This window comes from Mustela putorius, unplaced genomic scaffold (assembly GCF_011764305.1).
Source record: "Mustela putorius furo isolate JIRA1106 unplaced genomic scaffold, ASM1176430v1.1 tig00000174_pilon_pilon_pilon, whole genome shotgun sequence".
NCBI classification, from domain to species: Eukaryota; Metazoa; Chordata; class Mammalia; order Carnivora; family Mustelidae; genus Mustela; species Mustela putorius.
Window position 1 is genome coordinate 18,178,606 of NW_025421304.1, and position 23,318 is coordinate 18,201,923.

Consider the following 23,318-nt stretch of genomic DNA (forward strand, 5'->3'; position numbering starts at 1 on the left):
CACACACCCACCAGTATGTATAAAATGAGTAAGACTGGGAAGGATGAGAAGCAACTGGAACTCTCAAGCAGTTTTCCCGGTGGCTCAACCTGTCCAACCGCTTTGGAAAACTGGCTGTATCTAGTTAACACTAACCTTTGGCTCAGTAGTTTGGCTCCTGGGTTCTGCTCCATCCACCCCTCCCTCCACGCTCCCCCATCCATCTACTCAACCCTCCACCCAATGAACAAGAACAAAGAACTCAACCAAGATGCACATATACATCCTCTAAGAGTTAGGTACTAGAATGTTCATGGCAGCCGTAGTATTAGTACCAAGCTGTAAACCCCCCAGATGCCCATTAAGAGTAGACTGGAGACATAAATGTGGTCTCGAGACATTTTTGGTCGTCACAACTGGTCTGAGAGTGGCCCTGGCATTTGCGTGTAGAGAGGCCGGGAAAGCTGCTTAACACCCTATAGATGTCTACAGTGCACAGGAAAGCTCCCTAAAATAACGACGTAGCCTAAAATATCAGTAGTAGGTACGAAATGTGAACTATAGCCACATGGAATAACACACTGGATTCCTCATACACAGTATCAAAAGAATCCAGACACCAAAAAGAACATGCTGCATGATTCCATTTGTATAGAAAAATACCCAGGCAATTTAATAAATTAGTCATTGGCATCAGAATAGCTGTGGCTCTTAGGGTGTAAGGGAGCACCGCGGAGGCTTCTGGGATGCTAGGAATGTTCGTCCAGACCTGAGTATGTTCATTTTGTGAAAACTCGCTTTTACAAAGTACATGCCATTGGGGAGGTGTATTACACTTCAGTATGATAGGTTTCCAAATGCTGATCATGAACCTAATCAAGCTTTAACTTCCCTTTAACCAAACATTCAGAGGGAGAGACAGGGTAAACGACCCAAGCAGGAAACAGTGAGACAAAAATGATAATATAGGGCAGTCTGCAAGGGAAAGGCCCAATCAATCTATTCAAAAGATCAATGAAATGAGAAAAAAAAAATGGACTGAAACATAATGAGTTTAAAAGAACCACGTGTGGTGAATCTTGTTGTTTCCTAGTTAGGAGAAAAAAAAAAAAAACCTTTAGCTTTTGGGTCTGATTGGGGAAATCTGGACCGCCCATTAGAGGATTCTGTTTTCTTCAGTGTGCTGATACAATGGTTAGGTAGGATAAGGGCCTTATTTTTACGAGGTATGTGCTCAGTATTTCATGTCATTCATGTAAAATGTCTTGAGGCTGACAACTTTGAAATCGCTCCGAGGAAACACCTCCATGTTCAAAGCAAATATGGAAAACCTTAGCAAGTGTTGGATTATCCACCAGGTCGATTCCACTCTTAAACTATTATACATCATCCTAGACTTCTTTCAAGTTTTCTCTATGGAGCTTTTCAGAATAAAAAGTTGGGGGAAATAGGGAGTGGACAGTTTTGATCGGATTTTAGTCTGCTGATCTAGCCCTCTGCTGATAGTGCCCACATTCGTCTCTTGACCCACTCCCCAAAAGTACATCGTGAGAGGTGGACCCCCCGCCTCTGTCAGGCAGTGGGTGCCATTCCGTGGAGAAACCCACAGACTTGCTTTAACAACAAGGGTTCAAGTCGGACACCATTCTTTTTGGTGGTGTGGCCCATTGCCAACGCCTTAATCTAGGTCTCAGTTTCCTTATCCGTAAATGGGAATCGGAATTCCTGTCTTGGGTTTGTCGGAGGCCTCTGTCGGAGCTGCAGGGAGCGGCTGGCGGGCAACGGGGAGTTTCGGGGGTCTTTAGGCACCAGGCCCTGGGCACCTCCTGTGGGGTCCAGTTTCTCCCAAGCGGCTCCAGGGCGGCCCGGCCATGCATGGGGCCTAGGCTCTGGGCCGGTTATGGCCCTTCCCCTAAGCCCACCCTACCCACGAGCCCAATAAAGCCAGACTTCCTCGGATTTCTAGTTAGTGGTCCCTTTAAGGCAGCCGCCCACTCATCCTGTCACGGACGCCGCAGCCGGGAGCGGCTGGGACCCGGGATCAGGCTCCGTCTCCCTGTAGGTCTCCGGTCCGAGCCAAAGAAGAGGGGCAAAGTCCTGAGACCACTGAAGAACCGCTCCCGCCTAAAGGGAAGAAGTAAGAACTGTGGCAGAAGGGAAACACCCGGTCTCCCCTTGCCCCTCTCCAAGATGGAAGGTCCGCGGCTTCACGCGCCTCCTAACCCTCCCTTCCCATTGGTTAGCTGAGAATTGGTTTTCCAATAAGACGAGCGCTTATTGGTTAAGTTGGGACGATTGCTAAAGCGATTGGCGCAGACGGCATTGTAGGGTCGTCTGGCGAACTAAGAGGGAGAGGAAGGAAAAGGAGAGTAAAGGGAAAGATCGAGGCGTAGGCGGGACCAAGGAAATGGCAGTCCTTATTGGCTTATTAGAAGCTAAGGGGAGGATCTTGAATTCTCTTTCCTCGTGATTAGCCCAATTCAGGAAGAGGGGGCGGGTACTTAGGAAGAGCGGCAGAAGCGCCTGCTTCGATTGGTCAAACCTGGCGGGAGGGGGAGCGCTCGCGGCGGTTGATTGGTGCGGTAGGTGAGGAGGGCGGAGCTCTGAGCCGGAGGTTTTGTTGTGAGGGTCGGTTGTCAAGCAGCGGCCAATCAGGGCGGGGGATGGAGGCAAGTGGGGGTCGCGCCTGGAGCGGAGCCTTGGCCTCGGGAGCCTCAGCTGCAGGTGGAGTGGGCGAGGGGGCGAGGAGGCGAGGGGGACTCTGGGCCTAGTATTGGGCCAAGCCAGGCGGGGCCGAGCCGGGCTGTGGCGAGAGGGCTGCGGGCGGGGGGAAGTTGGAGCCCATGCCCCTCGAGCTGAGAGGAGTGGGAGGATCAGGCGAGGCCGAGGGACTAGCCCCAGCCTCAGGACAGGCGAGACGGGCGGGACGGGCGTGGGGGCCGGAGGAGAAAACCAGGGAGGCCGGAAGCGGAGCCGGGGGTCTGCAGGAGGCTGAGTGATGAATAGGGACATTGGAAGCAGGAGAGTGAATGAATGGGGGATACTGATCGCAGAAGGGGAAGGAAATAGAGGGGGTCTGGCGAGGCAGGGGTCAGGTTAAGGAGCTCAGGAGACAGGATGTGCAGGATTGGGGGACACAAGCGACCAGGAGAAGGGGAATGAACGAAGGACTAGAGAGGCAGAGCTGGGGAATCTAGGAGGGAGGGGGCGGAGAGGAGAGCGTTCATGGGAAAGAGGCTTGGAGAAAGGGGGTAGAAGCTTCATGAGGTGGCCTTTTAGAGTTGGGGAGGCATACCGACTCCTGCCCAGACTGGAGACCTAGTTCCCAGGACTGTCCTTGGGAACTGAGGGGACCAGGAGTAGTTCCCTTGATGCCAAGGCAGGGATTGGACCCTCAGGGCCCTCTTTGACATTCTCCCCAGAGATGACTTAAATGCCTGCTGCCTCTGGAGTGCTTCTCCTGGGTCCCAAAGCTTTGCCTCTGGCTCCACCCCCCTTCCCATAGCGTCAGAGGAAACAGTGACTCCCAGAGATCTATGTGAACTGCAGACATGTGGTCTTCCCCGCCCCACTGCGGCTGCTGCTGCTCTCTGGGCAGCCAGCCTCCTGGAACAGAGGCTCCTGCCATCCCATCATCCTGGCCTCTGGGAGGACCTTTCTTTCCCTGTGTTCCAAGTCACCCTGCCTGAGGTGCCCATCCAGATTCTCAAACACAGTTCAGCTCCTGGCTCTGGTGGCTCTGGTGGCTCTGGTGGGTGTCTGTCCATGCAGTAGCCTTGGTGACCCGCGGAGCTGCGCTGTGGTTCTGCAAGCCCAGCATGCCCCGAAGTCTCACCAGATGTTTTCTGATAAGCCATCGCCTTCTGTTTGTGTTCCAGCCCAGTGTTGAACTGACATGGCTCGAGCCTGACTTTCCATTAGCTGCGATCCTGACGGGCACACACAGGCTGTTGCTGTGGCTGCTGTGAATGATCTAAAACCACGAGGCAGTCCGGGACTGAGAGACGAGGCATTCCCTCTGCCTGGATGTGTGGAAACTCCCTGCCAACTTGATTGGTGGATCTGGGGGGGGATCCACCCCCACCCCGTGAACAAAGTACAGTCCATCTAGTGGGTGGAGCTTCAGGTGCCAGCCAACTGAAGGATGGCCACCCCTGTGGTCACCAAGACGGCCTGGAAGTTACGTGAGTGACTTTCTTTTTTTTTTTTCTTTCTCACCCCATTTATTCCATTAGCTGCTTGTTTCCACGTGGCCTGAACCCCCGGATTTATCTCCTGTTCTTGGCACAGAGGGAGACTAGCCTTGGAGACAGACCAGGATGCAAATCATGACTTTGGCACTTCTTAGCAGGGTGACACTGGGCAGGTGACTTAACCTTTCTGAGGCTTCATTTCCTATCTGTACAGTGAGCTAATCATACCTGCATCATAGAGCTGCTGTGAGACCCAGGCAGGGTGGTGAACATAAGAGAAGCACTTGGTGCATTTAGGCTGACGGGCGGGACTGGGGGAGAGACGCTGAGAGGTGTTCCTAGCATTTGCAGACCTCTCGTGGGCCAGGCTTCCTCCGTGAGATCTTGGGCATCTTGGAGCTGCTGGGGGGGCAGTAGTGAGAGAGTAGGCCCAGAGATGCTGGCAGTGCTCTGGAATGTCACTAAGCTCCAGCACCGCCCACCCTCACATTATTCTCCACGAGCAGCTCTGAACTTTCTGATCGAGCAGCTCTAAACTTTCTGATCGTAGGACCTCTTTATACTTTGAAAAATTGTTGAGGACCCCAAAGAGTTTTTGTTCATGGGAATCATCACTATTTACATGTTAGAAATCAATACTCAGGCATCTTAAGACACAAGAGTATACAGTCAAATGTGCCACTTGTGATGGGGCCATCATATGTCTTGTATCTTCCTGAAACCACCCCACCCCCGTATGCTTGTGAGCAAACAAGTGTGTAAATAGTCAGATGCCATCTTGGTGTTATTATGAAAATAGGTTTGTTCTCTTGGACCCCAGAAAGGATCTTGATCCTTGAAGATCTTGAAGATCCTAAGGTCCCCCAGATCATATTTTGGGAACTGCCTTACTCCACCTGTGATAACCTGTGGCCATACTGGTCACCTTCTGCTATGAGCTGTCCCCAGCTTTTTTCAGAAGCTGGGCAAGGCTCCCCCACTCTTTAACTGTTAGAACCTGGGCAAAGCCCAGTGCTGGACCTCAGTGTGCTCACAGGTAAAATGAGAGCTTTGGGTAGTTTCAAGTTGTTTCTTAGCGGTAGGGCTCTGAGAGAACCCTGTCATAGGCTCCCAAGGAGGGTGTACTTTGCAGAGAGTGGCTTTGTGTTTATTGGGGTTACGTATTCCTTCAGTAGCTGGTCTTTCCTGAGCATAGAACCAGGCACTGGGGAGATAGTTGGCTGGGGGTGGGGGTTGCAAAGCGGATGAGGTCTCCGTGTAATGGGGCCTAGAGCCTGGGGAAAGCAAGAGGCAGAAATCAGGTAACCACACCCCTCCACTTCTCCTTGTCTGATTCCAAACTGGAGCATGTGCTTTCAATCAATTAACTAGAGGGGTAGAGGAGTGCTGTAGGCTGCCTAAAGAGACATACAAAGGCCCTGGGGCAGGAAGCTTAGCATGTTGGAAGGGCTCGAAGGCACCCATGGGCTGCCACACCACAGTGGAGAGAATGTGCCAAATGAAGCTGTTGGGGTCTTCAGGGATATATGTCCACAGGACCCCAGCCCTTCTGAGGCCTTCGCTTTATCTTAAAGGCAAAGTCAAGCCATCGAAGTGTTCAAACAAGAGGTAATAGGATCAGGCATGTTGGGCTCTGATGACAAGTTCATGTGCATAGCCATCTCCATGATTATAAGCTCTCTGAAGAGCCCAAAGCCAAGTGACCCCTGGCTCCCTATGCCTATAGAGTCCAGCAAGGATCAGAAGCTTCTAGGCCTGGTGTCCATCACATACCTACCTCTCTTCGAGGTCCCTGGCCCTTCCAGGGGCTTCAGTCAGGCTGGAGACCTTAGGCAGGCTGCTTAAAGGGGAGTGATCTGAGCCTTCTAGAAGGGCCCCACCTTCAAATCCTTCTCACCCCTATGTCTGTAGGTCTTCAGCTGGATGCCCTGTGCCAGGACCCATCTGATCAGGCTGTAACATGAGCATAGGGGCCTTCTTACTGTCCTTCCCCACTGGCTCCCCAGTGCTGGGCCTAAAGCAGATACCCAGGACACATGTGTATTATGAGTTAAGGGCTGTCTCCAGGGGCAGTAGTCCTGAGGCCTACAGAGCAGTAGCAGTGTGCCCAGGAAGTCCTGGGAAGGTGCGGCCCAGCTGGAAGTTTCCCTGGGAAAGGTGAGAGCCAGGGTAGACACCCAGACCTTATAGGTAGCTCACAAGTCGGGGACAGTGCACACAGGGAGTATTTTCAGATAAGGGGAAAGGGCCCAAGGCTTGGGAACAAAGTGCTGAGGGAGAAGGTGGTTTGTCCTCTTTCTGAGTTGGCTAGTCAGTGGGGCCCAGCAGTAGCTGTTGAACAGATAAGAGGCTATGGCCCAAGCCCCAGAGCACCTCAGGCATCTGTCCCTAAGTGTCCAGAGGACAGAAGGCTCCATAGTTGGGATGAGAACTAGGAAGGGGCTCAGCTCCCTTGGGTCCAGTGATGGGGTCCCTGAGCCCCCCGCTGACGTTGGGGCCTGCCGAAGACTCTCGCCTCTGCTAGGGCTGGGCGCTGCCTGTCCCTGGCTCTGGCCAGGCCAGGCCCTGAGGTGGGATCCGTGAGATCGAGCCTGGGGTCTGGCGCCCCGGGCAGGCTTGACAGACCCTCTGAGACATGCTGCCTGACAAACAGCCTCTCTGGGGCCCGTTTCCCAGTCGCCCTGTGGTCTGAGGCCTGTGCCACAGAGACCCCCAGGCTGGGTGGAGGCTGGAGCTGGAGGCTGCCTGTGGAACGAAGCAAGCCCTTTCCCTCAGCGTCACCCAAGCCAGCCTCCCAGTTGCCTCAGGGTGTCAGTGGGATTTTCCCTTTGCTGGAGTGGGGAGACCTGTCTTTTCTCCTCATTCCAGGAGGAACTCGCTGAGGGCCTGGCTTGGTGGTCTGGGCTGCCTCTTGGTTCCTAGCTCATGTTCCAGGCTATGTTGGTTCTCTTTGGAGCCCTAATGAGACCCTCTGTGGCCCATGTCTGCCGCCCCTGCTGCTTCCCCAGCGGCCCGGGCCAGGGGCCCTCAGGCTGCCCGCCATGGCCATCCTGCCCACTCTGTCTGGTCAGTCCTCACTCCCACCCCTCCCACCCAGGCCTCTCAGTCAGCTGCCTCCTGCCTCCCATGCAGCCCACCCTCCTGTGCCTGCTGGGGTCCCCGTCGCCCACCGTCTGTGCCTTAGCCTTACTAACAACTGCCGAGCACGGCTTACAGCGTGTTCTCGGTGGCTCCTCAGCAACTTGGTGAAGCAGGCACTGCTATGATCCCCATTTACCTGACGAGGAACCCAGCCTCAGAGAGGGTGAGTGACTGGTCTAAGGCCACACAGCCTGCAGTAGCCACGCTCAGACAAGAACCTGGTCCACTGTTCTAAAGCTGCAGGCTGAAGCCCTAGGTGGGCTCACTTGGAGGCAGCTTGTCTAGAGTTGACCCAAACGGTTCCCAAAGCGTGTTCCCCAAAGTGGGTTTACGTGTATAGCAAGCTGCAGCAGAGAGATGCTTAGGGGGTTATGTGGGTCAGTATTTTTCATTTTAATAATTATTTTTTGTTTTTCATTTTGTATTCTAGAAGAAGTATAATGAATGTATCAATCCTGTAACTTTATGGATTTTATTGCTTAATTTTCTTTATATAGAGCTAAATACGGAAGGCAAGTCCATGTTTTAAGTTGAGCAGAGTAAGCATGAGAATATGACCAGTCGGCGTGCAGCGAAAAGAGCACACCTTGCGGCATGGGGGTGGGACAGGGAATACCCAAAGCGGGGAAGTAGCCGTTCCTGCCTGGGGTACAGGCCTGCCCTCGCCGCCAGGCCTCTGGGTCTTGCCAGGGTGTCTGGCACCAGAGGGGAGCCGAGGCGGACAGACCCTTCCACCTGGGCTTCGAGTGCCAGGACCAAGGGCCTCACCGGGCAGGGCCCAGCCCTGCTCCCTGTGGCCGTGACTAGCCCTCTGACTGCGTTCTCCTCCTGTCTTTCCTTGTGTAGAGGAGATTGTCGCCCACGCCAGTAATGTGTCCTCGCTGGTGCTGGGCAAGGCCTCTGGGCGACTGCTGGCTACTGGTGGGGATGACTGCCGTGTCAACCTGTGGTCCATCAACAAACCCAACTGCATCATGGTGAGACTCACTGGCTGGTGGGGGACAGGGCCAAGGCCCGGGGAGGGAAGTGGGGTGGGGTCGGGGGCAGGCAGCTCTGCAGGCTCTGTCGGGCCCAGGGCACCCCAGCGGGAGGCTAGGGGGACACAGCACTGCATCAGTGCCCCCAAGATGTCTGGGACCATGGCCAGCCCTGAGGAATGGGGAAGTCACTTGGTGGTGGACAGAGTTCTGCTGCGTCTGTGTGAGTAAAGCTAAAATAAGCCCATGGGCCCGAGATAGACGCTTGCCCACCAACCTACCCGCCTACCTGTCAGCTGCACTTGGACATTACTTTGAACCATCCTCTGTCTGCTTCCACAAGGAGGATGTGAGGGCACCTGGCTGAAGCTGCTTAGCGAGCTGGTTCTTTACTAGCTCTTGCCCCGGTTGCACAACCAATTCCTTGCCAAGACCTGTCTTCCAAAACAGGAAAACATAAAGGAGGAAAAAATACATAAATGAATTCCATTTCCATCATCCAGAGACTGCTACGGTGTCCTTCTAGGTGCTGGCGTAGGTCCATATGTGTATATGCACACGCATGTACACGTACATACACACATGCAAACACGTACCCGTGTGCACCACATGTCTGTAGAATGGCATATTTTTGGAACACTGTCTTATTTACTCCTGTACCCTGGGTTTTGAAGGAAACAATCTTTATTGTTTGCGAGCATTTTCCGGTGTCAACAAATACCCTTCCACAGCAGCGTTTGTGGTGGCTTCGGGGTGTACCATCCTCGGCAGGAGCCAGAATTAGCTTAGCCTCGCCCTATTCCCAGCACAAAAGTCCTCTGCAGCGCTTTGGCTCTGCTCAGCCGAGGAGGCGAACAGTCCTCCTCTCGCTCAGCCTTTGAGCAGATCTGTGAAGGCCACATTATCTGAGGGTGTGCACTTTTTATAAAAAGCTTTCAAAACAGATTGCCAAATCGCCCTCCAGAAATCAATTTACATTCTCTCCAGCCAGCACCGGGACCTGCCCTGTCCCCCTCCGTGACCTTGCAAGCACAGGTTATTAACATTCTTTTGATCTTGGCCACCTAATGATAAAAAGGGATGGGAAGTTGTTATTTATTTTTTTAGTAGAAACTTAATCGCCTCAGTATTTCTGTGAGATGCAGGCCAGGGTTGAGAGCCGGGCTGAACCAGGGCTCCGGTGAAGAACCGAACTGAAATCACTTTGTTTTGTTTCACTTCGTTTTCAGGGTTCCAATGAGTCCCACCCCCCAAAATGCCAAAGTAACACAGATGGAAAATAAGCGAACAAACACTGGCCAAAACAGGCCTGAAGTGACCCCATGCCCTTGTCCCGCTTCTTCCTCGGGGGTCAGCCTGCAGGGCTCACCCTGTGCCCGCCCCGCTGAGGGGCTGCAGACCTGGCAACTTCCTGCTCACCCTCAGATTCAGACATCCTGGGCCCCCTGCTTGGGGTCCCTCTGCCGGTCCCTGTGTGTTCTGAGCACGTGTGAGTTCTTACCGCTCAGTGTCCAAGGGACGTGGGGTACGAAGTGAGAAGTCTTCTTTTCTCCCCTGACCCCCATAACCCTCCCAGGACAACCACGGTCTGGGGTCACCCTGTGTCCTTCCAGAATTATTTTCTATGTCTGCGAGCAAATATGTATGTCTCTTCCCTTCCCCCTCCACTTTTGTTTTGTTTTGTGTCACAGAGATTAGTCTTTAGTCTTTATCGTATTCAGATGGTCGCCTCGTTCATCTCTATAGCCAGATAGTATTCTGTCTCCAGGGGGACCACTGCTTAGCTGACAGTGTCTGCTGGTGGGCATTTATATGGCTTCTGGTGTTTTGTGAAAAAGATTCACTGTGGCCAGTAACCTTGGGTCTGTTTTGTTTGCTGTGTGGTTGAGTTGTGTGCGGGGGTAGGCTCCCAGGGGCAGTGGAGAGGTTGTGCATTTCTAAATGCGGACACATTTTGCCCAGTTGCTCCCCCCCACCATGGAGTTTATACCCATTTATCCTCCTGCTGGCGATGGCCAGGAGTCACACAAGCTGCTTGTGACCATCTGGCCTTTGGGCAGTTCTGCTGGGGAGCAATTTCCCCATTACCCTCACCCCCATCTCCCGAACGTTGTTTTAGCAAACAGTGGAGTTACTGCTGTGCTTTGCGGTAACCAGTGCTGGGCAGGGAATGACAGATGCCATGGACTTCAGATTTAGGCCTTTTTTCCAGAAAGTTGGAAATGCCAGCATCTCCTATTCTTCTCGGGCTGGACCAGGGCCTGGCTCAGCCCTGCTCCAGCTCTGGCCTGCCCTGAGTTGGGGGACAGTTTTTTCCAGTAAAGTCCCCAAAGGCTCTCTCTGGGTTCCACAATCCCTTGCCTAGGAATATGGCAAGGTCCTCCACCAGGGGCAGCCTCTGGAGATCTAGGCATTCCAGAGGGGAGAGATGTGTGCCATTGACAAGCCAGGCCTCGGTTCTGTCAGGGTTTCCCCCACTGAGGGGCTCGTCCAAGCAGAGGGGAGACAGAAGCAGAGCCTGGGTGGGCAGTGGTTTGGACTCAGGGCTGGAGGGTCAGCTGCTCCCCACTTACAAGGGGCCCAGGGCCATTTTGGCAAATGATGCCCACATCAGGGGCACAGTGGGCCATGGGATGGGGTTGGAGCATGACGGAGGTCTGGCCCAGTTTTAGCCCTGGAAGCTAAAACCAGGAGAAGCAGCTGGCCACCCCGCGTGCAGGAAAGCCTAGATGCGGTTCCATGGAACACAGCCTCCCTGCTTGAGCCCCTTCTTGCTGCTGCCCTTCGCAGGGAGCCAGAATGTGGGCCAGCAGCTTGGGCTTTCTCCACGCAGGGCACTGAAGCTGCTACCCTCTCTCCACAGAGCCTGACGGGTCACACGTCCCCAGTGGAGAGCGTCCGCCTCAACACCCCGGAGGAGCTCATCGTGGCCGGCTCCCAGTCAGGCTCCATCCGCGTTTGGGACCTAGAAGCTGCCAAAAGTAGGCATCTGTACTCACCTTCCCACATGCACTCCGGTGGCCGTGTTATCTCAGGCTCTGCTCTTGAGCTGCTTCCTCCAGGAAGCCTGTCCTGATTACACTGGGTGCTTCCCTCTGGAAGACCCTGACCACTCCACCCCCTTGAGCTTAGCAGCAGCGACATGCTGTTGCTGTCCGTGAGCGCTGACACTCAGGAGGCAGCCAGAAAGGTCCAGACAGATCATTGTGGGTGTGTGGGCGGGTGGGTGTGTAGATTCAGAACCTGGAAAAATGTCAGGTGCCACCAGGGGCCACACAGGAGATGTAAACAAGGGGGCCTGTGGGGAGAACTGGGGTGTCCTGACTTGGCGGTGGCTGCCTCTGAGCCTGCCTGCCCAGGGTAGCCCGATCCTCTTGTCTCCTTGAGCTTTGTTTATACTTGCTTTTCATCTTTAGAGAAGTTATACATAGTTTAAAAAGTCAAGTGCCAGGCATTTTACAAATAAGCACGATGGAAATGAGAAGCTTCAGCCCACTCCTTCCCACTCTCCAGACGCCTCAACCTTCTGTCCTTTGATCTGGTGTCTTGCTACCTCCCCTTCCCGAAGCAACATGGTATTATGGAACTCCTGTCTCTGGCTGCCTTCCTCCTGGGCAAGACAGGAAGTTAACTCTCCTAGGGGCGCCTGGCTGGCTCAGTCGGGGAGCCTGGGACTCTTGATCTCAGGGTTGTGAGTTTGAGCCCCACGTTGGGTGTAGAGATTACTTAAAAAATAAAATCTTAAACAAAAAAGAAGTTAGTTCTCTTAGAGCCGCTGGCCCTCCCTTGTCACTGCCAGCGTTGTTCTCCTGATTTCACCGTGTAAATACTCTGCATTTATCGGACCAGGCCCGCAGAGCTGTGACAGCGGATTGTGTTTCTTCTGGAGTTAATGGCTGTGTTTTCCATCTGTATGTGTCCTACATCTGTTACTAATTTGTCCCCAGATTCTCTGCCTGAAGAGTAAGCCTCCTCCTTGAGGTACCCTTGAAGCCATCTCATAATTGAGGTGTCTCTTCTCAGAGCCTCTGTCCCCCGGGTCCCAGTGTCGGGGGAGCACCGGGCCTGCAGCCCGGCCACCATCTTGGGGCCACCTAGTCTTCGGGGAGGTCTCCCATCTCGCTGCTGCGCCAGAGTCCGCGTTACCATCTTTCTCGGTTTTCTGCCTCTCTCTACTGGAACACATTCTTTCATAGCTTACTGAGAAGGGGTGCGTGACAGGCACAGTTTTCGAGACCGTTTGTGGCTGAAAATGATTTTATTCTATCCTCATCCTTTTTTACTTATTTTATTTATTTTAGAGTCCGTAGAAGTCTAGATTGGAGATTGTTTTCCCTCAGAAGTTTGAAGGTGCAGCTGCGTTGCATGTTAGGTTCCTGTTTGGTGGCCATTGGGAGGTCTGCGCTGTCTCCTCTTGGGTCCCTCGCGTGCGACCTACTTCTCCTGTCTCTCTGCAAGCTCATAGGCTGTTTGTCCCAGCGTCCTGGGGTTTTGTAGTGATGACCCTTGGTCCCATGCTAGATCCTAGCTCGGTTCTTTCAGTGTGTCAGCCCGTGCCTTTGGTTCTGGACCACGTGGGGAGTCACGCCTTGCCAAACGCAGGGGGAATCTCAGTGTCCGTGGCTGCGGCCACATGCCAGTGGGCCCAGTGTTGCCAGCTGTACAGATTTTTCAAGAGAAGTTGGGGATTTGGACATTTAAGTAGAAATCCCCCCATCCCCTTTTCTAAATGTTGACTGCTAATTCAACATTTTTTTCAGAACACTATGCAGAGCAGCCTGGGGGGTCCAAGTGAAACCTGCTTGCTCGCTGCTTTTTGCCAGCGTCCAGCCTGGACCTCCCAGCGTGCCAGGCCAGAGGCCCGCTGCTGCCTGAAGGATGGGAGAGGGAGCCGTGGTGTGGGTTTTGTGGGGGCTGCTTTTTCCAGAAGACGGCCCCCTTGCCTGGTTGAGACTTGGGTTCTCTCTGGCCTCTCCTGGGGTATGTGCTCTACCATGATGGCTGCCGCCAGCGTGCATGACCAGTGGCCAGGGACTCCGCTCCAGGACGGTGCTCTTGTTGCAAAGATGGCCCTCAAGGGAGATGTTGCCCCAGGCCTGCTGGGTGAGGTTTGCCTGCCCGGGGATGGGTGTGTGTGCAAGACAGAGCCCGTGAGATCGCCAACCCGGGCCACATGCTTAGCATCTCAGCATGCGCTCCCGCTGCCTGGCCCCACATGGAGCCGGAGAGTTGCTGGACTTGAAGGGGATGGCGGGGAGCAAGCCCCAGCTGGCCAGGCCTAGGCTGAGGGGGCAGAGAGGCTCAGGCACAAGGCGGTTTGCTTCCTGGGACGTCTCTGCCTGGATCTCAGTCCCAGCGGATAGCACCAGCCGTTCACCGTTCACCGTTCACCGAGGAGCAAGGGACAAAAGGCTAAAGCCAAGGGCACCCCTGTCCCTCAGCCGTGACTACTTCGCACAGAAGGGAAACAAACATGAGGAGTTCCTTGAGGCGGTCAAAGAATGAAAACCGAACACCTGTGGAATTCCTGGGCCCTAGAGTCTCAGGGTTGGTTACTCTCCAAGGAGCTCGTTTCCAACACTTGGCCCAGACCCCACGCCCAGGGAACCTGATTCAGTAGTGGCGGAAGCCCCAAATCTGGCTTGCACTAAGCTTCCAGATGGTTCTGATGCAGAGCCGTGTTGGCAGGTCCCTCTTATTTGACACATGGGCAAACTGGGGCCCAAGGAGGACCCCTGAACCTGATAAAGACCCCGTGGCCAGGGTGGTGGAAGCTGGGACTGAAATTCTGGCGTCAAGACTCCCATCCCAGTGCTCTTCATGCTGCTGTTCGAGGGGTTCAGTGATGGAATGGAAACTTGCCCTCAGCAGCCATGGCAGGAAGAGCTCAGACCACAGGCCAACCTCCACTCCCACCCTCCACAGCCTGAGTGAAAACAAGGGGCAGCTTGGCGCCCAGGTGCAGAGAGGCTCCTAAGGAGGCTGGCGATCATCACGTGGGTTGCGCTGAAAAGCCGCCCATCGCTGGAGCATTTGGGCGGAGGTCGGACAGCGACCAGCTGGGAGGGCCTAGAGCTCCCACAGAGGGCGGATGGATCCAGGGCGCCCCTCCAGCCTGCGGCTCCTGGTCCTGCGACAGTCCTGCGGTAGGAGGCCTTCCAAGGGCCTTCCTGGGACAAGAGCAAGGGCAGAAGTCACGCCGGAAGAATGCGGTCCTGCCTGCTTTCCACGGCGCAGCCAGAGGGCGGGGTGGGCCAGCCCGGTCATCCCACAGGAAGGTAGCATGTGTTTCGTGAATCTGGCCTACACGGGGTGGAACCCGCGCATCCTCTTGGGGCAGGGCAGGATTTGGGAAGCCTCCTTGTGGGATGCAAAGCCAGTGGGCTGGGAGGTGGGCACGGACTGGAGCAGGAGCCAGCATGCGTCCGCCTCCTCCGGGCCCTGGGCTTGGCCAGCAGAGCAGTGCGCGAGCCCCCGGTGGTGTATGACTGCCCCAGAGTGTGGGGAGGAGCGGCTGAGGTTTTGGTGTGGTTGAATTAGCTACTTGACAGACATGGCCGACACCGTGTCACCCTCTGTGAGGGATGTAAATAAAGGTGGCTCAGTCCCGGCCGGCAGCGGGCTGGGCCTGCTGCGGGGTGGCCCCAGGTAGGATGGGTGGATGTGGGGGGCTGCGGGCAGAGGGATGCAAGTGTTCTTGAGGCAGGGAACCCCCAGAGCAGCTCACCTTTTTCCTGCCCTTGGGTGTGCCTGCCTCTGTCTTAGGAGCCCTAGACAGATGGGCTCCCTTGACTCTGGCAAAGGGTCACGTGGTAAAGCCTGCTTCTCAGGACTCCGCCGCCTGCTTTAATTTCTGGCTCTGTGCCCTGCTGACCGGCCTGAGGGAGGCAGCTCCCCCCTCAGAGCCTCAGGCCCTCACCCATCTCCTGGTGCTGTTTGCAGGGGTTGGGGGGAGTGCCGAAGTCACTCGGGCTGTCCTCAGCACCCCAGGTATGCTCAGCAGCTATCCTGGGGACAAGGGAGGTGCCCAAATGACTGTGGTACTGAGTAGTGGTCCTCACTGGTGCCTGAAGACTGAGGACCAAGACAGGTGCTCTGAGGCCAGAGGAGAAGAGAAGGTCTGCTTTGGGGGACAGAGCTCTCCTTCAGAAAGGAGGGCCAGGGAGACTAACTCTAGCTGGTATTCATTGAGCACTTACTGTGTGCACGCCCATGCTAAGCCCCTTACTTCCCGTTCTCCTAACTCTGATTGTGACCCATTATGAGCCTCAGGGAGGGGAAGGGATGGCCCAGGGTCACCTGGCAAGCGAGGAGCAGCGCAGAACTGCTGCCATTTCTGGCTGGCTCCAGAGCCCTGAACTTGGACCTCGAGGGATGGAGACAATCTCGTGCAGTAGAGTTTGAATCCCTCCGTGCCTGGAGCGCGCCTCTCTTGACTCTAAAGCACTGCATTCGGAGTCTGCTTGGACCCTCCTCCAGCGGGAGCACGTCGCCTCACGACACAGCTGTTCCACCTTGGCTCAAACCTAAGGATGGCCGGATTCCCACAGCCCTTGGCCCCTCCACTTATGGGGTGATCTGTTTTCTTCAGACATCAGAATTATGAATCTTTCAAAAAGCCAGACACTTGAGGCCGGAGAGAAGAGGCAAATGTGAGTGTCACCGGGGAATACTCGGGGACGGAGACACAAGGTTTGCTCGCGGGCCGGGCCGGGCTCGGCCACGGAGCTGCAATGGAAGCTGAGTTTTCCCGGGGTAGCAGGAGGTAACTGGCCCCAGTCACATCCTCTGTTCTCTTGGTTCACACAGCACCTCCTCTTGTCCTCACAACTACCCTCAAGATCCCTTGTACAGGGAGCTGGTGTGAGCACCACAGCCACTCCGGGGATGCCCTCCACATTGCCTTTCTTGGGGCCTTTGCCCACCATTTCCCTCTGCCTAATATCCTTCCTCACCCTCCACTCACTGATATCCTCTTTGAATACTGCCTCCTCCAAAAAGCCTTCCTGGATTTCTCTTTTCAACCAAGCAGCTTCTCTGCCAGCATGGGCTCACCTGCCTGCCTCTTCTGTCTCGACTGTGGTGAAATGCCCAGTGGAACATAAGCTGTCTATCCATGAACCGAGTGCAGTGGTTTTCCAGCTCTGCTGCCTCCAGGGCAGTGGCCTTATAGGAGCACACTGGGACGAGCGCAGGGGCACAGGCTACAGGGGCTTGGGTCAGGACAGAAATGGCTGTCATCTCTCGGGACAAAAACAGGAAGGTCGGGTGCTGTGATGATAGGACTCCGGTTGATGTATCTCCCTGTTTTGAAAATCACTGCTGTTCTGGTTCTCTGTGCAGTTATCATGGAAGCACGCACCTGCGACCACCACAGTCGTCCTCTGCCGGGTGCCTGGCTTGCCCCTCACGCCCCTGTCTCTGCTCTCTTCCTCGGCAGTTCTTCGCACGCTTATGGGCCACAAAGCCAACATCTGCAGCCTGGACTTCCACCCGTATGGCGAGTTCGTAGCCTCGGGCTCCCAGGACACGAACATCAAGGTGAGACCCTGTCTGTGCCCTGTGTCCCCCGCTGAGACACATGCATCCGACGTGAGGAGCGGGCCTTTTGGTGCTGTGGGAGGGCCTCTTCCCTCTCTGGTGGTGCCCACAGCCTCCGAGGGAGGGGGACTTGGAAACGTTCGCCAGACCATTCTTGCTCAGAATGCCCAGCTTTCACAAGCAGTTTCCAGATTGCTGTCATTTTGGGGTGTGATGACTGGAGTGCCTGGAGCCCCTCTCTGCTCATGGCCGCACACCACCCTCTGACCTGGGCTCCTACCCTCTGACCTGGGCAAGGCCGCTGCCACCCGAGCCCACCTTGGTCGTGACCTGTCCTGACTCTGCCACCCTTCTGCCCGCAGCTCTGGGACATCCGGAGGAAAGGCTGTGTTTTCCGGTACAGGGTAAGGAAGGCGCCCTTTGTCGGACAGTCAGTGAGCCCCATGCAGGCATGGAGGCTGGGGTAGTGCCCAGACCCTGGCAGGGGCTGGAAGGGATCACCGTCCAACCTGGGGGAGAACGTGAGAAACAAAAGTCCAAGAGAGAAGCCAGAATCTCGAGCAGAGCAGGAGCGCTATGGGGGTTCCACCTGGATCCCCCGCTTTCCACAAATCCTCCCAGCGCCATGTTTACCAAACTGCGCTCCATACTCTGGTTCCATAGGCAGGTGTCATGAGGTGAAAAGGATTCCTAGTCCTATGTGTTTTGGAAGCACTGAGTTGAATACATAATTTTGGAGGTATTTACGCCCTTGAAAATAAGAGAAAACACCTGACTCCCCCAAAACAGGTGTAAGATACGTGGCTTTCCAAACTGACCAGGATGCTCCGGATTTCCCGGAGCATCCCGCAGCACTGGGAATCCTGACTGCGTGGGGAGGTGTCCCTCCAGGACATCTCTGGCACACGGCCATCTGGCTCCAATTTGCCTACTGGTCAAGGGCAGGGAGGAACGGGGTGGAAAGAAGGGCAGCCCATTGGGCCCAGCTCCTCGGGTGAGCTCAGTGCTCTGTCCTCTCAGGGACACACCCAGGCCGTGAGGTGCCTCCGGTTCAGCCCTGACGGGAAGTGGCTGGCATCGGCTGCGGATGACCACACAGTGAAGGTAGCACCTGGCCTGGCCTGGGACTAGGGACTGGGGTCTGCTGAATGCTCTCCGGCCGGGTCTACACCTCCCTCCTGATCAGGCTCGCATATCTCACAGGGAAAGGCAGCTTGTAGATCGGGGTGGGGGTTGGGGAAGGGGAGCCGCAGCCAGGGGACAGCAGGCAGCCGAGATCCCGGGCCTGGTCGACCTCCAGCCTGCCCTGCTCTAGCTCTGGGATCTGACTGCTGGCAAGATGATGTCCGAGTTCCCTGGCCACACAGGGCCTGTCAACGTGGTGGAGTTTCACCCCAACGAGTACCTGCTGGCTTCTGGCAGCTCGGACAGGTGAGGAAGAACAAGGCCTGTCGCCCATGACTGCCATTTCTCACATGTCTGTCCTCTGTGTGCGAATGTCTGTCCCAGTGTCCCTCTGTCCTGAGGTGTTCTCTGCCCAATGATGCTATGTAGACTGACCTGACTTCCGGCCAAGCCGGGCTGGGGCCCTGGTCCCATCTCTTGCCGAGCTCTGGTCCCCAGCTCCAGTGTCCTGGGCTGTCATGGCATGTCCAGGTCCAAAGCCCATGCTCCCCTCGCATCGGCCAAGTCTCTCCTCCTACCATGCAGGGTCAGCCCCTGGCCCTGGGTGGTGTTCTTAGTGGCCACCACCCAGGGGACAGGAGTTTGCAGAGAAATAGGCCTCCTGGGCCATGAGCCTGCATGGAGGCCAGCACGGGGACGCTGGCTTCCCAGCACAGTCTGACTGCCTTTGCAGGACCATCCGGTTCTGGGATCTGGAGAAGTTCCAGGTGGTGAGCTGCATCGAAGGAGAGCCAGGGCCTGTCAGGTGCGCCAGCAGCTGAGTGGTGGGTCTTCCTCCCGGGCAGTGGGTGTGCGGTTTGGGTGGGCCTTTCCCATCCCTGCTCCTGCTCCCCCTGTTTGGGGCTCCCCGCAGCCTCCCTGGATTGCTTGGGACCCATGGTCCACTCTCACCTCCCCCAGGAGTGTCCTGTTCAACCCCGACGGCTGCTGCCTGTACAGCGGCTGCCAGGACTCGCTGCGCGTCTACGGCTGGGAGCCTGAGCGCTGCTTTGATGTGGTCCTGGTCAGCTGGGGCAAGGTGGCCGACCTGGCTGTCTGCAACGACCAGCTGGTGAGAGCGCTGCTGCCTGTCCCTCCCCCTCCAGCCCCCGTGTACCCCCCAAGCCCTGCTGGGGTCCTGCCTGTGTGTGCCCCAGCTCTGCCGCTTCCTGCAGATAGGTGTGGCCTTCTCCCAGAGCAACGTCTCCTCTTATGTGGTGGACTTGACGCGGGTCACCAGGACAGGCACGGTGGCCCAGGACCCCGTGCAGGACAGCCGGCCCCTGGCGCAACAGCCAGCCCACCCCAGTGCCCCTCTTCGGCGCATCTATGAGCGGCCTGGCACAGCCTGCAGCAAGCCTCAGAGGTGGGGTGCTCAGGGCCCCAGAGGGCTCCGGAGGCGGGCCGGCACTGGGAAGGCTGTGGGGGGCCCAGCCCAGCTCACTGCGCCGGCCTCCTGTGGCCCTGTCCCCACCCCACAGGGTGAAGCAGAATTCGGAGAGTGAGCGTCGCAGCCCCAGCAGCGAGGATGACCGGGACGAGCGTGAGTCTCGGGCCGAAATCCAGAACGCTGAGGAGTACAACGAGATCTTCCAGCCCAAGAACAGCATCAGTGAGGCTTGCCCCCGCCCCCAGACCAGCCCGGCATTCCCATCTGGGCATGGAGGCAGACGGTGCTTAGTGGGGACAATGGCGCTCTGCTTCCTTGGCTGGAGTTCCGGCTCACCTCTTGGCCCCCAGGCTCTGGTCCCAGGTCCTCGAGGCCTGGCAGCTGCTCAGTGCTGTGGCGCACCCTGAGTGAGAGAAGGCCCCACGCGGACAAGTAGATGGGAGGGGACAGGCCTGAGCATTTCCGGGAGCGGGAACGGGATCATGGGTCTGCAGCTGTGTATGCACCTGGGACCACCTTACACCCATACTCACACGCCCACCCCTGGTGTGCCATGTCAGCCTCGGCCAACGTGAGTCCCCAGCCCCCTTTGCCTCTGTAGGCCGGACACCACCCCGAAGAAGTGAGCCCTTTCCGGCACCCCCAGAGGATGGTGAGTAAGGGGGCAGAGCCTGGCGTCCCAGGGTCACCAGCTCCCCAGGCCTTCCTGCCATGGTGCCATCTCCAGCCTCTCTCCCACTAGATCTTTTCTCTGTGCTCACCCAAAAGCACCTACTGTGCTCTGGGACCCACACTAGGCCCTGGTGATGGAGCCTGAGCAAGGCAGGCAGGTGCCTCCCTCAGGAGCTCTCCCCCTAGTGAGCAGGGAGATGGCAGACAGCCACACAGCTTTGTGGAAGGGACAGTGCGGTGGAGGCAGAGGCGGGCAGGGTGAGAGAGGGCCACGGAAGGCCTGCAGGAGACGGGGGAGCAGGGAGGGGGTGCTGGTGGGAAGGGGTGGGAGGATGGCAGGCCCTGGGGTCTGGGAGCAGGAGGCCAGGCCCTGGCTGGGGTTTGGGTTTTGCTACTGGGTAAAAACGATCTGCTTTTGGACCGAAGAAGTCAGGATAGGAGGCACCCTTGTCCCGTAGACTGTCCCTCCCGTAGACTGTCCCTCCCTTCCACCCAGCTTTCTCTTCAAGGGGCCATCTTATCATTCTCCCTCCTGGTGGGGCTTTCTGTGCATCCCTCTCACCGTCCACTCACTGCAGCACTGCCCCTCCCCACCCCCCGCAGCCAGCACACACTCGATTTCCAGTGAGGTGACAGGGTGGCCTCTCCCTGGAGCTCCCCAGGTCCCATCCACACACCGTGCTTGATGCCCTTCTGCCTGGTGATTGGGTGGAAAATGGCCAGATCCAGCCTCCACGCTCACGCTTCCCTAGGAGTGCCCCCACCCCCCACATACACAACTGCTGCGATCTCCTTCCTCGGTTGCCCCACCGACTGCTCCATCCCTCCCAGTGATGTGGGTGCTCCCCAGAAGCCCACCACAAGCCCTGCCTTCTTCCCACTAGTCCCTTTGGGCCTGGCCTAACCCAGAGATCTTTCCCTTTTGCCTCCAGACATGGTCTCAGCCAAGGAGGTGGCCAAGCCCAGCCCGACCATGGACTCGCAGTTCCCGGTGCCAAATGTACGTCTGGGTGGAGAGGGCATGGTGCGGGGCTGGGAGCAGGGCCACAGTCCTGAACTCAGGTTGGGGCCCTCCATGCCAGGGTGGGCAGAGGGGGCAGCCTCGGGCTGGCTCCCCACTGAGCTCCGGACCCCATCAGCTCGAGGTCCCGCCCCGGCCCCCAGCTGTCACTCCCACGCCTGCGCCCAAGGCTGAGCCCGCCATCATCCCTGCCACCCGGAATGAGCCCATCGGGCTGAAGGCCTCTGACTTCCTGCCTGTGAGTGGGGGTCCAGCCTGAGGGCAGGGTGGAGGCCCGGGGGGCAAGGATGGAACTTGACCACCAGCACCTGTCCTGAACAGGCCGTGAAGATCCCCCAGCAGGCCGAGCTGGTCGACGAGGACGCCATGTCGCAGATCCGCAAAGGCCATGACACTATGTGCGTGGTGCTCACCAGCCGCCACAAGAACCTGGACACTGTGCGGGCCGTGTGGACCACAGGCGATATCAAGGCAAGCTCTTCTCCCCCAGGGTTTGGGCTGACCCCAGGAGAAAGCTGGCCAGGGCAGGCCGTGGGGCTGGGTGGCCCCTGTCCCTACACGGCAGCTTTCGTGTCTGTTTCTGTCATCATCATCGTCATGAGCTGCCAGTTATTGAGCGTCTCTTGACGCACCTGGTCTCACACTCCTCACCTGAGCTGCAGGCTTGTAAGCAGCCCCCAACAAAGCCCCTCAGGCTGTGCCCAGGCAGGGCCCGCGCCCTCCCCGTCCCCTCTGACAGGCACTGTCTGTTTGCACAGACGTCGGTGGACTCGGCTGTGGCCATCAATGACCTGTCAGTGGTAGTGGACCTCCTGAACATTGTCAACCAGAAAGCGTGAGTAGTTGTCGTGGGGCGGGGCTGGCCCAGGAGCTGGAGCCGGCTGCTAACGGTCCGTCCCTGGCCCTCTCCCCAGCTCCCTGTGGAAGCTGGACCTGTGCACCACGGTCTTGCCGCAGATCGAGAAGCTTCTGCAAAGCAAGTATGAGAGGTACGTGTGGGGAAACCATACCAGCCTCTCACGATGGGGAGGGGCAGGAGGCTCCTCAGGGACAATGGGAAGGACCCCCAGGGTCCACGCCCACATGTGTGCAAGGCACCACAATCCCCACCAAGTCGGAGAGGCCATGGTGAAAACGAGCCTGTGTTGCCCCTGGCCCTCTGCCTACTTCTCTGTATTTGTACCTTCTCTCTTTTTTCCTTCTGTGGCTCCATCCCTCCATCTGTGAAGCTACGTGCAGACTGGCTGCACGTCCCTGAAACTGATCCTGCAGCGGTTTCTGCCCCTGATCACGGACATCCTGGCGGCGCCCCCCTCTGTGGGTGTGGACATCAGCCGGGAGGAGAGGTGAGGGGCCAAGCAGCATGCCACTGTCGGGGTACAGAGGCCAGGGGGCCCAGCCTGCTTGTTGATGGCCCCAGCCTTGAGTGGAAGTCATGCCTGCGCCAGTAGCTTGGAACATGGGATGGGGGGTCCAGAGCTGGGGCTCTTCTGTGGCCAGGTGGCTCCTGCATCCAGGCCTTTTGCCTGCCTCCCAGAGGAGGGTGGGAGTGGTGTGGCAGGCAAGGCCCTAGCACTTGGCGCTCGACGTCTCTGCCCACAGGCTCCACAAGTGCCGGCTGTGCTACAAGCAGTTGAAGAGCATCAGTGGCCTCGTCAAGAGCAAGTCGGGTTTGAGTGGCCGCCATGGCAGTGCCTTCCGGGAGCTGCACTTACTTATGGCCAGTTTGGACTGAGGAGCTTTTGGGCCTGGCCTCAGCCCCTGTTCCCATTCCCTGTGCACTCCTGGGCCCGTGAGCCTCTGCCCGGCCCCCTCTGCAGCCCTGTGGCCATCCTGGAGGTGGTGGCTTCAGCCCACTGGCCACCTGCACAGCCCTGAGCTCTCAGACAACTTCTCCCTGGCAGTGGCTGCCCTGCTTGGCCAACTCCTGCTTCTGGGGCAGCAAAGAGCACCCTGGGGCTGCTGCTGTAATTTATAAGGCGAATTTTATTAAATTTGTAACTATTCCCCAGTTTCTTTGCCTGGAGGTGCATTCTCCGGCCCTGCGGCTCTGCCTAGCCCAAGACTGCCCACTTGGGCCCTTCCGAGACAGAGGACTCCCCTCCAGGCCTGAGGCAGTGTGGCCAGCAGGGGGCAGCAGAGTGCCAGGCCTGCTGGAAGGGGCAAGTTCAGTGTACCTGGGGAGGGTGGGGGGCAGGGGAGGAGTGGGGGAGGAGGCTACTCCTTTCATAGCTAAGGGA

The 23,318-nt window shown here is 57.0% G+C and overlaps 1 protein-coding gene across 5 annotated transcripts; it reads left to right on the forward strand.

Moving 5' to 3' along the window:
• The first annotated feature begins 2,574 nt into the window (after positions 1 to 2,574).
• KATNB1 (katanin regulatory subunit B1) lies at positions 2,575 to 23,089 on the forward strand. 5 transcript variants are annotated; one of them, XM_004744265.3, is made up of 20 exons: positions 2,575 to 2,703; positions 3,858 to 4,163; positions 8,160 to 8,290; positions 11,154 to 11,271; positions 16,731 to 16,831; positions 17,194 to 17,235; positions 17,852 to 17,935; positions 18,147 to 18,262; positions 18,690 to 18,761; positions 18,917 to 19,067; positions 19,171 to 19,361; positions 19,477 to 19,607; positions 19,987 to 20,037; positions 20,990 to 21,057; positions 21,140 to 21,316; positions 21,400 to 21,549; positions 21,837 to 21,913; positions 21,993 to 22,067; positions 22,308 to 22,424; positions 22,681 to 23,089. In XM_004744265.3, the coding sequence occupies exons 2-20, from the start codon at positions 4,124 to 4,126 to the stop codon at positions 22,811 to 22,813; spliced, it is 2,025 nt and encodes a 674-aa protein (XP_004744322.1). In that variant the 5' UTR covers positions 2,575 to 2,703; positions 3,858 to 4,123; the 3' UTR covers positions 22,814 to 23,089. The 5 variants fall into 5 exon arrangements, with proteins under 5 accessions (XP_004744322.1, XP_004744324.1, XP_044932054.1 ...); XM_004744267.3 differs by having other exon boundaries at positions 2,580 to 2,703; positions 21,197 to 21,316; XM_045076119.1 differs by having other exon boundaries at positions 2,580 to 2,703; positions 21,203 to 21,316.
• Positions 23,090 to 23,318: the final 229 nt, after the last annotated feature.

Excerpts from the sequence above, each read along its gene's own strand:
- KATNB1 (XM_004744265.3), top strand. The coding sequence starts at position 4,124 with ATGGCCACCCCTGTGGTCACCAAGACGGCCTGGAAGTTAC. Across the intron at positions 4,164-8,159 it reads CAAGACGGCCTGGAAGTTAC|AGGAGATTGTCGCCCACGCC; the intron begins GTGAGTGACTTT and ends TTCCTTGTGTAG. Across the intron at positions 21,914-21,992 it reads AACATTGTCAACCAGAAAGC|CTCCCTGTGGAAGCTGGACC; the intron begins GTGAGTAGTTGT and ends CCCTCTCCCCAG.